General features: G+C 39.6%; 2 protein-coding genes across 2 annotated transcripts; one reads left to right on the top strand and one right to left on the bottom strand.

The window, feature by feature from the left end:
* Nucleotides 1-394: 394 nt before the first annotated feature.
* Nucleotides 395-9,441, bottom strand: atp6ap1la (ATPase H+ transporting accessory protein 1 like a). The gene is made up of 8 exons (XM_026167402.1): nt 9,314-9,441; nt 3,528-3,550; nt 3,134-3,207; nt 2,508-2,576; nt 2,206-2,360; nt 1,985-2,035; nt 1,652-1,889; nt 395-876 (listed from the first exon to the last, which is right to left on the bottom strand). Exons 1-8 carry the CDS (start codon nt 9,400-9,402, stop codon nt 619-621), a joined length of 957 nt encoding a protein of 318 aa, XP_026023187.1. The 5' UTR covers nt 9,403-9,441; the 3' UTR covers nt 395-618.
* Nucleotides 9,442-11,465: 2,024 nt separating this feature from the next.
* rps23 (ribosomal protein S23) lies at nt 11,466-13,443 on the top strand. The gene is made up of 4 exons (XM_026167405.1): nt 11,466-11,546; nt 12,568-12,727; nt 12,870-12,990; nt 13,255-13,443. The coding sequence occupies exons 1-4, from the start codon at nt 11,543-11,545 to the stop codon at nt 13,399-13,401; spliced, it is 432 nt and encodes a 143-aa protein (XP_026023190.1). The 5' UTR covers nt 11,466-11,542; the 3' UTR covers nt 13,402-13,443.
* Nucleotides 13,444-15,107: the final 1,664 nt, after the last annotated feature.

Below are 15,107 nucleotides of genomic sequence, written 5' to 3'. Positions count from 1 at the left end.
TGCTTCTTAATTCAGATAAAACTGAGGTTATTGTACTCGGCCCTGAAAATCTTAGAAATATGGTATCTAACCAGATTCTTACTCTGGATGGCATTACCTTGGCCTCCAGTAACACTGTGAGGAACCTTGGAGTCATTTTTGACCAAGACATGTGCTTCAACGCACATATTAAACAAATATGTAAGACTGCTTTCTTCCATTTGTGCAACATCTCTAAAATTAGAAATATTCCGTCTCAGAGTGACGCTGAAAAAGTAGTTCCTCTAACCAAATTGTTATTTTCTTTTTGTATTTCACTGAAGAGACTAGTACATATAGCTGACATACACCTAGCTTTATAAACAATTATTATGCTATGTCTTCAAAAGCAAAAAATTTAATCAAACACTACAAATATAAAAGAAACCAGAGTTTTTATTTTATATTTTTATTAAGACAAAAACAGAAATCCTCTCATGGGTAAATTACAAAAGTTTAGAAATGTCAGTTTAAAAAAAAATTTTCATCCTGGGCTGAGAGTATGTCACACCAGGTTTGGTGCCAGCTATCAGGTCAGCTGCATTTCACTTTTTCAAAACTGTAACTTTTAAAAGTCTGTCCATCACCTCACTGCCTAACCTACATAACATTTTTCTCAGTGAGGTTTTCCACGCAGTACTGTTCCAGGTGTTCAGGGCTTTTTGGGAAGTAGACGTCGGCTTTGTGCTCCTCGTCATGCTCAATGTGTTTCAAGTGGATGAGCATGTGCAGGGCATAGGCCAGCACCAGCAGCAGGATGAGGGAGGTGACGAGGCCCATCAGGATGGCTGGCGTCAAGAAGGTGGTACAGTCGCTCGCAGGAGAAAACTTTCCTGAGGTGACGCTGAAGGCCTGAATCTGAGGAGAGCATAGAAACATTATAAAAAACAAACAAACAAGTAATGTTCTCAATATGCTTCTGGCTTTATATCACATCACAGAGAGCAGGTACCCTTAATACAGTCATCTCAGAACCTCCTGCTGGTCTAACTTTATCTTTATGAGAGGCACGAAATTTGCCTTAAACCGAGAGGAGCTGAGGGGCTGCACTGTGGTCCAGGATAAATCAAATAAACCTATTCTGAACTGTGAATCATGCAAAGCTATTCTAGCAGCCCAAGTAGTCTGAGCATAAAAACCCAGAGCTAGAATTTATTATGCACTCATTAACGTGATACAACTAGCTATAACCTCAGGAGGGGGTGATTGCTTTTTTCGCTGTGGTGATTTAAATATTGGAAAACCGTTTCAAAACCCTTCAAAACTTGCATTTTTCATTAAATTTTGTTTGTTTCTATTTTTGTATTTGTCCAATTAGAAACTGGTCATTTTTAAACTGTATTGTGCCCTCTACCCGCTCACCTGTGTAAATCTTGTACTCTGCCAGTCTCTGGGTCTGTGAGCTGACAGTACACTGCTGTTTTCCCAGCTTTGTGTTTGCTCATTTCGACATTCAAGTTCAAGATGTGTTAACAAAGTATTGAACTAGAGAGAAAATGACCCTTAACCACAAAAAACACTGAAAAATTAATAAATGTTCTAACAAGACTTTGTTATGTCTTCCAGACACCACACAAGAAATGAAACATCCTCTTTGAAGAATCAGTCAAAGACAGGGTAAAGAGACGGGTACCTGGAAGTCTGTAAAAGTGATGGACCAGCGGCGGGCTTGGTCAGTGCCAGGTAGCAGCAGGGCACTGTATCGCTCCAGGCTGCTGACGTGGATGCAGCGGTAGGAGGAGGAAGCTGGAGCGTACACCTCGCTGGCATTGAACGCAGCCTCTTCAGAAATGTTGTAGAGCAGCGAGACGCTGTCCACCGAGAACCACCACTGCCCCGAAGACTCATAAAAGGTGTTGGACAGCTGCAGTCTGATGAAAGAGAGGCGAGAGGAGACAGTCAGGGCAAATGTTCATGTATTGTGTACAAACTGCTTAGTGTGATCATATTTGGTGGCATAGCTAACCTGATGGACAGGCCTTTCAAATCCTCCACATCTCCAAACCTCATGACCAGCCTACAGAGGAACAAAGAGACAAGTAAGACTCTCAGATGTACAGCACAACTGGACCTTTCCTTACAGGACACACTGCATTGTTCTTGTCTTTTAATTGGGATTAAAATCTTCGTGTTAGACCCTCTGACATTTCTCATACAAGTAGACAGACAAGTAGGAGGTGCACTTACGTGGCTTTGTCCTTGCGACAGACAGACTGACTGGTGTCGACAGGTTTCTGAGGAGAAAAGGCTCGCTCTGTGAGGTCCAGGTGTTTCTGCTTGTCATAGCGGAGAGACAGTTTCCTGGCCTGGAACAAGAGGCACGGCTGCCCATCAGACAACACCTGGTGGGCAGGTACAACCGGTTAGAAAAGAGTAAATTTAAAAACCTTCTTTCGAAATTGAATATACGGTATAATATATTATTTATTATAATATATATTTTCTCCAACTGATTGTGTTGGAGAAAATGTTACTCATGCTCACTGAACCTTTAGAGGAGGGAGGGGAACTGCAGCTCCTGGTGTCTGAAGTAATTTCCTGCGTGATGCATCTGAAGACTGGAGGCAGGAAGAAGCAACCTTCCATGAAACAACTTCTTAAAGCCAAACTTTCAATTTTTATGTAAAGGCATTAACTGTTTTTGCAGTTTCATGTCTGTTTGGTTTTTTGTTTGTTTGTTTGTTTGTTTTAATAAAACGTGTTTTAATGAGAATTTTGTGGTTCATAAATTCCAGCATTTTCCTGGTATGCTTCTGAAAACAGGAATCATCATTTTCTCAGAGAGGACATGATTTTTCTCCCACTCTTACAACCTTGTTTCCAAAAAACTGTGAGGTTTGTTAAATTTAAACAAAGATTTAATTTTTTTTATTTGTTGGAAAAGAAAGTTAATCTGCCGATATATACACGATGAACCTAACACAAAAATTTAAGTCATGTTTCAAGATGGTACAGTTGACATATGTGACATTGTGGCTGCACATTTTTAGATTAGGATTAAATTGTGACATGTCTTTCATTTATTAACATTCTCAGCACCTAAATGGTTAAAAATCAGTAAAACTTTAATAGAAAGTTGTGGCGTTACATTTTTCCCTCCCCACTCATATTTTACCTGCAGTTGTCCAAGTCCTCTCTCTGCTGGTATCAAATATTGCTCTGCCTTCACCCTCCCATTGCTCCCAATGTCTGCAGAGACAACAGGATTTGTTTAACAAAATAAGCCATAAGAATACACATGTTATACCTTTAACCTTTTATACTAAAACATGAGAAATATAAACAAATCAAAACAGATTTCCAAACACAATGCTGCACTAGAGGGTAGCTTTTCAGATCTTCCTACACCCCTTTTCCACAATGACCACTCCGTACACAGAGGTGTAGGAAATAGTTTACACCCCTGTTCCCTCCTCCGTTAGGCATCATCATTATTACATATATTGTTATAACTGAGATAAGGAGGAAGAAGTAAAGGAAGTCTTAGCAGATTGATAAATAGATCTCACCGTGTTCCAGAGAAACGGCAGCACTGCAAAAAGAATTGAAAGGAGAATCAGTAAAATATTTATCGTTGTCATTTCTTCATATTTGTCATCAGCACAGTTTTTTTTCCACTAGTTATTTTTCTTCTGTAACTTTATTTTTATGTAATGAAATACGTGAAATCAATTAATCATCTTATGGGGAAAAAATAAATCTCTATAACATGATTGTGAAATATTAAATAATTTACTGTCTCATACGAATTGTGTTTATTCTGAACAAAAAACAATCAAAGAAAGTGAAAGTATGTTTAAAAGAGTCTGATTCACTCATATTTAACTGGTTGAGATACTTAAGCAACCATTAGCAACTTTTACAACTTTGAATCCTTTTAACCTTTTAACAATTATACACCAAATAAAATATACACATGACACTGACATTAAACTAGTTTGTGCTCACAAAGGTACTGGACCGTCATAAAAGCTTAATTCATGTGTCTAATGTGGACCATCAGCCACATCTAAACCACCAGCTGTCCTTCTCTGCCCACTTTGGTAGCCTAACACCTGCAGGCACCTTTTTGCCCCTTTTTGCTGATGTGATGCCAGTGCCCAATCGAAAACCAGTTTTAAAGATTTGCACCAGTGTGACACTAGAAAACTGTTGGGCTACCTCATTAAATTCATCAGTGACCGATAGATGTAACCAGTGAATTCTGTTTGAGTTTCTCAGACTTCTGCTGGGAACATTGCATCATAATACATTTTCAGGCCCGTCAAAATGTGGCCTGGTTCTCAAAAGGCACCCTGGCAGAACCGGTTCGGCTCCAGCTTAGGTGTGCTTACATTTTGCAGTTGAACTGGATTCAAAAAGTTTGAAAGAAGTCACAAATACAGATCAGACACATTCAAGATAAAATAGTCTTGATTTCACAAACTGATCTAGCTGCCGATTGTTTTGCATCTGACTCTATTCACGCAGAGAGTGTGGAGGGACTTATCAGACGGCTCTTGCTCCTTCTTGTAAAACATCAACTTTAAAAGCAAACTGATGATTGGTGTTATTCACCTTCATTTCTCAGATTTGTGCATAATGCAAGAATGACATCATTCCAAATCACCCAATAGAAATCAAAGCTAAAGAAGGGAGGAACCTGTGTAAGTGCTCAGAGTACACCTGAGTGACCCGGCTGCTGACCTGCTGGATTAGTTAAAATAGCAGTGATCAGTCTGGCACAGAGGTGGGTAGTTGTTGCGAGGATACACTCTGACCCAGATTACACACAGAGTCTTGTAGCAGAAACAATAATGGACTGAGATCTAATGCTAGAATCAAATTGGCATCAGGTCTGATTGACGGTTTTCTTTGTAAAAATTGAAGGTTTTATATGATGACTCCAGAGCTGGTTCAGATCGATGTGCTGGATCAGGAAACAACAACAAGGTTAAAGCTACAGCTCATCCTCTTTTTAATCTGGAATTACAGAAAATATGTATCGTTACAATAAAAACTTAAAATAATAAAGAGGGAGTGGAACCAATCCGATTGATGTTAATGATTCATTTGTTGCCTAATAATGACCACTGAGAAAACTACACAAAGGTCATCAGCCAGGGTTTAGTGGACAGCGGGAGAGATGTCAAACATTGTCTTGAACCACATATACAACCACCTGCTGTGCCACCTGTCAAAGGACAACTGAGCAACTCCACCTGTATAAAGAAATTCTGAGATGCTGTTAAGAGCAGCAGAGAGGTGTGACCCTGCAGGCTGACCACAGCCTGTTTTAAACAATGAAAGGAGCACAGGTGGAAAAAATAACAAAGAAACCATTTTAGAAAAACTGTTTTACATTTTGATGAATAATTAAAAAACACATGAGGCCAAAAAAAGGCCCAGATTGAACTTTTCTATATCAAGGCCTCAATGTTTTTCCAGGCTGCCGTTCTCCAGTTTTTGTGAATTCTAGCCTCAGTTTTCTTTTCTTTTCTGAGAGGAGTGGCACCCAGTGTGCTTTTCCTCTGATGGCCCATCTGCTTTAAGGTTTGATGTGTTCTTCAGTCACAGATGCGCTGCTGCATGCCTCGGTTGTAATAAATGGTTATTTGAGTTGCTGTTGGCTTCCTATCAGAACGAAGCAGTCCATTCATTCCCTTTTAACATCAGCAAAGCATAGAAAACTATTTCCCACTGAACATTTTCTCTTTTTCAGATCATTCTCCGCAAACTCGAGATATGGTTGCCATTCCAGGTTCAAAGTCATGTAAAGCACCTTTCTTTCTCACTGTGATGCCTGGTTGTGTTGAGTTGCTACCATGTGATTGGCTAATTAGATATTTGCTTTAAGGAGCAGCAGAACAGGTGTACCTAATAAAGTGCCTGGTGAGTGTAGTTGCTTCCTCATTCATGATTTAAAAAAGTAAAATACCAGGTTAATCAGTCTTGCTTAATGCTAACTATTTTAGTTAGCCGATCAATAGCTGTTATCTATGTAGACCTTCCATGATTTATTGATTAGTTTTAAATAACACGTCTAAATATGCAATATGTAAGAATATATATATATTTGAAGATTAATGATTAATAGTCAAAAGCTCTCAGATTAAGGTTTTACAGCTCAGCCACGAGCCTTTAATCTTTAAATCTTATTCCTTACTGATGCTGTAAAGCAGTGGTCAGAATATATGAGCAGAAAGTACAAGACAGCTACCAACAAATTAAAGTTTTGAAGTTGCATTTAGATTCTTTACATTTTCTGTAGATTTACAGTTTCACAGGCTTGTACTGCTTAACATGATTTGTTTGACTATTACAGGTACTGATGAGATATTTCATGCACAAGAGGATAGAACATTGCTGCTCTACATTAAGCGCTCTTAAGTGTCCTACAGTCAGGACCTCTGCTAAAAAATTCTACTATATTAGTGTGGTACCAGTACTTAAGTAAAATACATACATGTGCTGCTTCTACCCATGAGTATGTTTAACTTCTCGGTCTGTTTGCCATCACTGTACACAGGCTAATAAATCTGCACAAATTTTCTGCTCAATGATTTTGTAATTTTAGTTTCTCTTTTGGTAAAAATATGTGTATGTTTAGTAGTCATTTCACATTATTTAACAGCCGGTATGTACAATACAAGCATGCATTTACTCTGGGCAGTGACTTTGTTTCTTTAAAGCTGCAGCCTGATTTCTGAATAATCTGCTAAAATTGTCCAGCTATGGATAATCTAATCTAAATGAGCCAAGAGCACGTGGATTTCTGTATGGGCACTCTCAAGATCAAAATCCTCTCAGAGAATGGAAAATAAAATGCAGCACATACTGAATGTATTTAAATGTACATCAGGTCAGAGAATCAGACAATAGAGCGATCAAATCCCCTTCACTCAAAGAGCCTCTTCAGCCAAAAACAAGGTTTAGCTGCTCTCTTGTGCTGGGTCAGGGCACTGGGCTGTGGATTGTGGGATTGCACTGTTTGCATAATCATACAATCACAAGCACACAGACCCCGAGGATGAAGGATGGGGTGGCTTGCAGCCAGAGAAGACTTTACAGCTTCTCAATCCTTTACCATCAACAGCTGCACACTGTGAAATGCAATAAACAGCTGCTGATGCACACACTCAAAAGACACGGGGCAACGTAATCATCCTATTGGGGTCGAGTTTAAGGCAAGTATCACCAGGCGAAAGCAGACACTGAATGATTTTGTAAACATCTGCCATATGTTTAATGGCTTACTGGAGAGAAAATAACAGTTAAATCACCACATACGGCTGGCGTGATTCTACACATTAGTTGTACTAAAACACAGATTAAAAACAAAGAAACAATCTGAAATAGATGAAACGGAGGTGCCTGAGTCTCCTCTGGCTTTTAGCCTCAACTAGGAATTACTAACAGACTTCTGCTGGATGAGCTGGAGCTCGTTAGTGTGTCAGAGATATAATAAGTAAGCTGGCAGGTAGAAGGAACAAAGAGGATTAAACAAACAAGAGTCAGGATAAAATCTCTGTGAGCAAGAGGGAGAAAACAAAGGCATGATTGCTGGTTTGTATTAAGAGGTGTTGTGAGGTCACTGGAAGCAAGTGAGGTGGGTGACTGCTGACCATCGACTGATAGACTTGAATTAAAGCATTAGTGGAGGTGTCTTAAACATTTTGTTCTTTTAATGGTCGGCTCTGGCTGCAAAAGGGTATGAAGGGAAAAACAGACCTTCTGCTCACTTTAATTTATTATCCTGTGATCATGTTCCAGATAAATTTTTTGTCCCAGTCACTTGATTCAAGTCTCTTGATACAACATGATGTTAATTTTTTACATTACTGGCCCCATCAGTGAGCAGACTGGCAGCAAAACAGGGTAACAGTGACTGTGGCCATCTTTCATATACAGTCTATGGTATAGACTGAAAGGGATGAAAGATTAAATAAGCCGAAATAAAAACAGGATATAAATAATGAAATATTTAGGATGTGCAGGAAGGAAGGTTGAACAAATGTGTATAACGTGAGATGATTCTGTTTGCTAAACAGAAAACAGACACGTATAACATACTGAATTTTTTTTTTTAAATAACTGGTGAAAATTTATTAATTTCACTCCATGTGACCACAGACTGTATAGAAAAGATGGACATGCACACCGTGATGTCACACACCGTGATGTCACTTATTGGCTCTAGAAACCACTTTGGTTTTGGTTGTCACCATGCTTTATTTTGGTAGCCAGAAGTGACCAGCATGACATACATGTTAACAGGTTTATTTAGAGACAGGCATCAATAAAACTATACATTTGTGACACTAATACCTGTTAATCAGTGTTGGACAGACTGTGGCACACAGTGGCACTGTATTATTTGTCATATAATTTCATTAAAAATGCTCCAAATGCTCAGTTTTTAGCACTTGTGCATTGCCTTCATTTTTACCACTCGTATTTGATGCAGAAAAAAAAAGAGTCTGTTACCATCAACGGCAAAGAAAAAGAGTAATAGAAACTGAAAATAAACAAAGCATGACCATCGGTTTGGAAATTCAAGTAATAGAGAGAGCGCCAGGATTAAATGTGGTCCATTCAATCAGCATTACTTTTGCTAGATCAGTACTTAAACAACTTCCATACTTATTATCAAATAAAAATCTGTGTATTTTAATTAATGGAGCTGAAAAAAACTGTTCCCACTTTAAAGAAACCAGGGGCTTTTAAATGTGAATAAAATGATTCTGCTGAAAATGACTCCTGTCTTACTGCTGATGGCATCTCAAAGAAACATTATATGTCATTAGACAGTGTCATCATGCTTTATTGTAGTAATTGGGGACTTTGTTTGGCCACAAAGAACTCTTGCAAGCTCTGCACATCACCAAAGTGTTCCAGCCTGTTTTAGGTCCTGATTTTGGTTTGGTAATGGCATGCTAACTCTTTGCTCAAGGCTCATTGTCTCCAGATTAAGCAGGTATCTCATTCTCAGGCTTTGGTGGAGCTAAAAGTGGGGCTTAGTTTAATCACATGGACCCACGCAGACACACACACATTAGTACAAAAGGATGATAATGTTACTCTGTGTGTGCTAGATGTGAAAGTAGGTATCTGTTTACAGGAAAAGTTGCCGAGCTTGTTCCTCTGAGCTCAAATTAAAAATAAATAAATAAATGCTGTACCATAGCACCACATGAGGTGTAGTGAGTAGAAGGTTGTGGGTGAGCATAGCACAAATCAGAGATTAGACAGTTAGGAGAGGTCAAAAACAAACATAAAGCTACTACACCTGCTCTGTTTGTGTTTGTCCACATACCTGTCTGCAGGTTGTTGGTGGAGGCAGGCAGACGCCTGCAGATGGAGGAAGAAGAGGAGGATGCAGCAATGTTTCCCTGGTGAAGCCATCGCCGTGGTGACCAGAGTCTGATGCCAGCATGCGCTCTCTCTCCCTCCCTGCCCATCCTAATCTACTTTAATCTGCCCCATGCCTTTAAACCCCCCTGACAGATGGCAGAATTAGCCAATCACAGGACACAGCAGTGGCGAGCAGTGACAGGAGCCCCGCCCACAGGTCAAACACACTGTTGTTCCCTCAGTTTATCATTTTCAGGTCAGCTCAGTCAAAATATATTTAATGTCTGGAGATTAAAGGCAGCAAAATGATGATTACATAAAACAAAGCACTGGTCAGCTGTCCGTCTGTAAATATGTTTGTCGTGTATGAAAGGTGTTCAGATGCACTGTTACAGGGATACCAGTGAATGAAATGTACACAATACAGTTACAATAACAATGCATTACCGGCAGGGAAACAGTGGCTTGTGGATCACATCTGGCCTTTCTGATTTTATTGGATTTGTTGCTGTATGTACCAGATTTAGTTTTATATCAACAGTACTTTAGTAAACAGTGTAGTAAAGTAAAGACAGAATGAAGTTTAAGCCTCTTATAAATAAACAAAAAATAGGTTTTGTGTTCGACTCATTTGTTGCAGATGCATTTTATCTGTATTTTTAAGATTCAACATTATTTATTTATTTAAAGCATAGAAGCTTAAACTTAATTCTGTCTTTACTTCACTACACCATTTACCAAAGTATCTACAGTATATCTGTATCTACAGTTTATACAGTATTAATAATAAGTGGATGAGTTTCACTGGTGGTCTAGTGTTTAGGATTAAGGCAGGTACATGCACAGGGTGTGTGTCAGAAGAGGATGCAAGAGATAGGAAGAGATGCAGGAAGACGATGTGTGGTGGTGATGACTAAATGGGGCAGCTGATACAAGAATATTCACACATTCTATGAAGGAATCAGAAAAAATCGGATATCAGTGAATTGGTGCTAATAAAATGCTAGAATTTCACTCACCAAAATCTTTACCTCACAGCAAGTGATTTTATTTGTCAGATAACGGCATATAATCCCCCAAACGGGACTAACAAGGTCAAGATGTTCATACTTTTGTGTTATTGCCTGGTGATTATCTTCATGCATCGTTTTTTAAATCAGACTAACCTCTCTAAGGACATTTCCAGCTTTTCCTGGTAAATCTCACACACAGCATTCTTGGTTTTAATCAACAGCCTGATCGTGTCCTGCACTGACCTTCTCGGTCACCTGCTTATCTCAGTAATACAGACACATCATTGTCCTAACTGTTCACATAGAGCTAAATTTTGCAGCTGAGCAGACATTGTGAGTGAAGGTCTTGTCATCAGTGCACCAGAGATGCAAGGATCAGAGGTAGTGACAGTAGAAGAGTTTAAATACCTGGTGTCAACCATCCAAAGCAATGAACTGTGCAGAAAAGAGTGGAAGAAGAGAGTGCGACAGAAAGATTGAAAGGGGAGGTTTATAGGATGATAAGAGGCCTGATATTATGTATGCTTTGAAGGTGAAGGTGCTAAGATTTTTGCTGCAAGTTACTTGAATAATCCGGATTAGAAATAAGTTTATCAGAGGGATACCTCAGATGGACATTTAGAGGAGGGGTAGTGGGTATATTGGACAAAAGTGGGAAAAGAAAGACCACAGTGAAGATTCAGGTTTTGCTTTAATTTGTCACATGTGTGAACTACATGCTCTGTCCGCTAGAGGGCACTAACAAGACACCCTTTAACCGTTAATTGCAGGTTTAGATATCCAATTATTTGGTTTCGCTCTAATTTCAGTTTTTAAATAAAAACAATATAGTAAATTACTCAGAAACTGAGAAAACGGGAGGGTCGGGAGTGATGAATATGATAATAATAGTGCGACTGACTGAAAGGGAGATAAAAAAAAAAGTGAAGACAAAAATAAGAGAAGGAAATTAGCAGCTCTCAATAATAAAACTACACTGGTTTTACGTATAATTACCAAATTCTAAAATGAGTCCAAATTCTTTGTTTTGCAACAATTAAATGTGAAAACATTGGCGTGAAATGGCATAATTTTAATCAGGCATATATCGTGGCAACGCCCAACCGAGGGCCTCGGTGTAGACATCGCCGCGGTGCATCCTGGTTCCTTCCTTTCCATCCCAGGCTCGCTCAGCAATCATGGGTACGTCTGAAAGTTAATCTCAAATACCCCAAAAATGTGACTTCTGTGGGGGGTTTTCACAACAGTGCCGCGTATAAAGGTCTTACGAACAGATTTAAACTCGTTTGTGTCGGTAAAACTCTCCAGATTATTTTAAAAAATCAGTTTTTATGCTGCTTTGAAACCGCAACGTGGAGCGGCCATAACATGTCTGAGCTGCTAGCGGCGTGTTAGCGGCATTAGCTCAGCACACCAAAGGTTCCCGTTACAGTTTAAGCTACCTGTCCCTTATTTTTGTTTTGTACTTGAATCGAAGATTTGCAAATGCCGTTAAAGTGATACCCGGTGGGGGTTAAGTGTCATTTTGAAAGCCGGAGGTTGTCTTTGTGAGAGCACCGAGCTTTAGCCGTTCTCTGCAGTTTTAGCCCAGCGCTTATCCAGCTCTCACTAATTTTGATATGTTGGCAAAATTCTGTTAAGTAAAACTTAACTGAAGCCCTGTCCTCACACTCATGGGAAGGATGCCTGACAAATCAGATTTCTGTTGAATAGGGACTGATAGTGAAATGTTTCTGCCCTGCGAACAGCGGGCTGAACAGTTTTTTATGTACCCACCGAAGAGAAGCATCCGTGTTCCTTTTTGTCTTTCTCGTTAAGGAGTCCGTTTAATTGATCTACAGCATCACTGTGTTTGATCTTTCTCTTTTTTCCCCACAAAGACACTTGTTGTATATTAAAGAGGTGGTTTGATGTTTATTAGAACAGCTTTCTGGGTTTACAACGGTGGCCCTAGTAAGTTGTGATGAAGGGGTGTCTAGACTTTGGCTGCAATCTGTCCCTGGGCCAGACTTTGGACGTGCCTGCTGTATAGGCTCATCCTCATTAACTGATGCACAAATGGGGATATTCTTAAGTTACCCCTAGTAGGTGTCCAAGGGGGAAAGAGTTAAGCATGACTCGGGAAGGTCTGAAGTACCATCTTAATGGTCGTACCCGAGTGTGCTGACTTTGGCTTTTTTCTTCTTTTTTTGCCCTCTTTCAGGAAAGTGTCGTGGTCTGCGTACTGCCAGAAAGCTCCGCAATCACCGGCGTGAGCAGAAATGGCACGACAAACAGTACAAGAAGGCCCACCTGGGCACTGCCCTGAAGGCTAACCCCTTCGGAGGAGCCTCTCACGCCAAGGGGATCGTACTTGAGAAAGTGTAAGTATCACAACAGCAGCTAACACTTGTAATTTAGGAAGATATAAAGTAGTTTTTGGTCTTTTGAGTTCCTCTTTATTAAATCCATAATCAAGGGTGTTTGGGTTTAAGTTAAAGAGCTTTGTACTTTTCCTCTCTGTAGTGGTGTGGAGGCCAAGCAGCCCAACTCTGCCATTAGGAAGTGTGTGAGAGTTCAGCTCATCAAGAACGGCAAGAAGATCACCGCCTTCGTCCCCAATGACGGTTGCCTCAACTTCATCGAGGTAAACGGCAGTGGCGAGTTTATTCTTTAGAGGATTGTTTATGTAGATTCTACAACAGAAACATCGAGCCACCGTGTCCGCAATAGTCCAGTTTATGTGGACTTAAGTGTCTGTGTCTATGAAATGTCTAAGTTGCAGTAAACTACGGATTTTAACTCATTGTAATTTTCTTTTGGGCCCTTAAAAGTTCTTAAATGTATAATTTAGCTCTGTTCTCAATTTTCGCTCTTCTAACCTCTTTTGTTTCTATTTCTTGACCTGCAGGAGAACGACGAGGTTCTGGTGGCAGGTTTCGGACGTAAGGGTCACGCCGTCGGTGACATTCCCGGAGTTCGTTTCAAGGTGGTCAAAGTGGCCAACGTGTCTCTGCTGGCACTCTACAAAGGCAAGAAGGAGAGACCAAGATCATAAACAGTCAACGAATAAAATAAAATAAACACATTTTCAATTACAGCCTGTTTGCTTTGTGTTTTCATTTCACTGTGTTTTTAAGGCACAGTGAGTTAAACTGATGTTTTTGTTACTGTTAAGCAGTGAATCATGCAAACAGTTTTTGCTTGAATTTCAGGTTAAACTACATCAATATTACCAGAAACTGGCTTACGTTTAACATTTAATTCAGGCCAATAATGTCAGTCTTTTCTGTATATATCCTCAAAATAAGGACTTCAAGTAATTTTGTAAGATCTCATTAATGTGAACAGTAGCAAAAACAAGTTTCACATGAACATATTTTTGCGGTTTGGTCGTCATTTTGCACTCACCCTTTCATGTGACGTAAATAATTTAAAATATGTGGGCGACTCAACACACATACAGTCATTAAATACAGGGCTGGGATAATATAAAGGTTCTGACACTGATTTTGAATGTAGACACAGTTATACCTGATCTCAGATCAGAAAGCTGGGTCATAATACTGTGGATCAAAAATAAGTGAAGACATACAGACCTCCCCTTAATGTAAAAAGAACATGTTTTTGGGTTATACTGAGCAAAGTCTTCCAGTGGTTTATCCCCCAAAAGGAGCTTTTGAGTTCAGCAGAAGAAGAAAAAATCTAAAAGTGCTGCACGTTTCACAAAATGATGGCATTTTGTGGCCCAACCTGTGTTATTATTATTTTTAAGTTTTAAAAAAACAGGTTTCCAGTTACTTTGGTACTACGAGTGTTACACAATTAATACAAACAAATCAAAGATATTTTAAGAAGTGAATTTAAAAATAAAAACTACACTTAAAGGTACTTATTCTTTTAAAAATGGTATAAAAGCTGTTTCTATGACTTAATTTCCAAGGAGATAAACTAAAGCTGTATCTGTGCTGTCTGTGGTTTTAGTCTGATACCACTTTGTAACAGCAGATGCTGCAGTGAGTCTGTCATTTTTATTTAAGGAGGTCATTAAAAACACGTTCATTGATGGTGGTGCCCTGGAGAAATGAAATACCTCTTGAGAGAACGAGCTTCAAGCTAAAACAAATTTTTTTAAAAAGAAATGCCTAACGGTAACAGCTCATAACGTCTCAGTAAACACGGTGAAACGCTGCCCTCTGGTGGAAAAAGTTTGAATTACATTTTGCACTGATTAAAATAAATAAAAGTCACATCATGACACCAAGTCGTTTAAACTTCATGGATAACAAGTTGGATCCAGAAACCATTTTGAATCCATGACCACCGCTCTCTCCTTGTCCCTCCTGACTGCTTTGTCTAGTTTTGCTTTATGCTTGCGTCCTTGGCACTAATAGTGTGAGGTGGTGCCTGCAGGCTAGTCCAGCTCCTCCAGTGCCATCAGAAGGTTTACTCTGTCTTCCAGCTGAGTTTTAAGAGTGTGGAGGAGTTACAAGGAGAGCCGGACAGGGCCATAGAAGGTCATCAGGCCAGCAGTGGGACCGGTATCTGCTCCTTTGTGCCAGGTCCGAAAGCAGGAGCACTGCCAGAGCCCTACAAACTGACCTCCAGCTGACAACCTTTAGTGAGGTCTGTGCTCACAGCTCAGTGTCGTGAAGCTCGCCAGGCAGGTCCACAGCTGGAGTCCTGCCACAGTACCAGATATTTGCTCTAAACAATTTGAAGAACACAGCTTAGAACGTTTTCTTTAAAAAAAATAAAAAAGGC

This window comes from Astatotilapia calliptera, chromosome 5 (genome assembly GCF_900246225.1).
Source record: "Astatotilapia calliptera chromosome 5, fAstCal1.2, whole genome shotgun sequence".
NCBI classification, from domain to species: domain Eukaryota; kingdom Metazoa; phylum Chordata; class Actinopteri; order Cichliformes; family Cichlidae; genus Astatotilapia; species Astatotilapia calliptera.
The sequence above is the reverse complement of the archived record's forward strand: the minus strand, read 5'-3'. Positions and strand labels throughout refer to the sequence as shown.

What these genes read in the sequence shown, in the direction of transcription:
- atp6ap1la (XM_026167402.1), bottom strand. Translation starts at nt 9,402, where the DNA reads ATGGCTTCACCAGGGAAACATTGCTGCATCCTCCTCTTCTTCCTCCAT. An exon ending in GAGGACTTGGACAACTGCAG is followed by an intron (nt 2,577 to 3,133) that starts GTAAAATATGAG and finishes TCCTGCCTCCAG; the next exon opens with TCTTCAGATGCATCACGCAG. An exon ending in TCACTTTTACAGACTTCCAG is followed by an intron (nt 877 to 1,651) that starts GTACCCGTCTCT and finishes TGCTCTCCTCAG; the next exon opens with ATTCAGGCCTTCAGCGTCAC.
- rps23 (XM_026167405.1), top strand. An exon ending in GGGATCGTACTTGAGAAAGT is followed by an intron (nt 12,728 to 12,869) that starts GTAAGTATCACA and finishes TCCTCTCTGTAG; the next exon opens with TGGTGTGGAGGCCAAGCAGC. An exon ending in GTTGCCTCAACTTCATCGAG is followed by an intron (nt 12,991 to 13,254) that starts GTAAACGGCAGT and finishes CTTGACCTGCAG; the next exon opens with GAGAACGACGAGGTTCTGGT.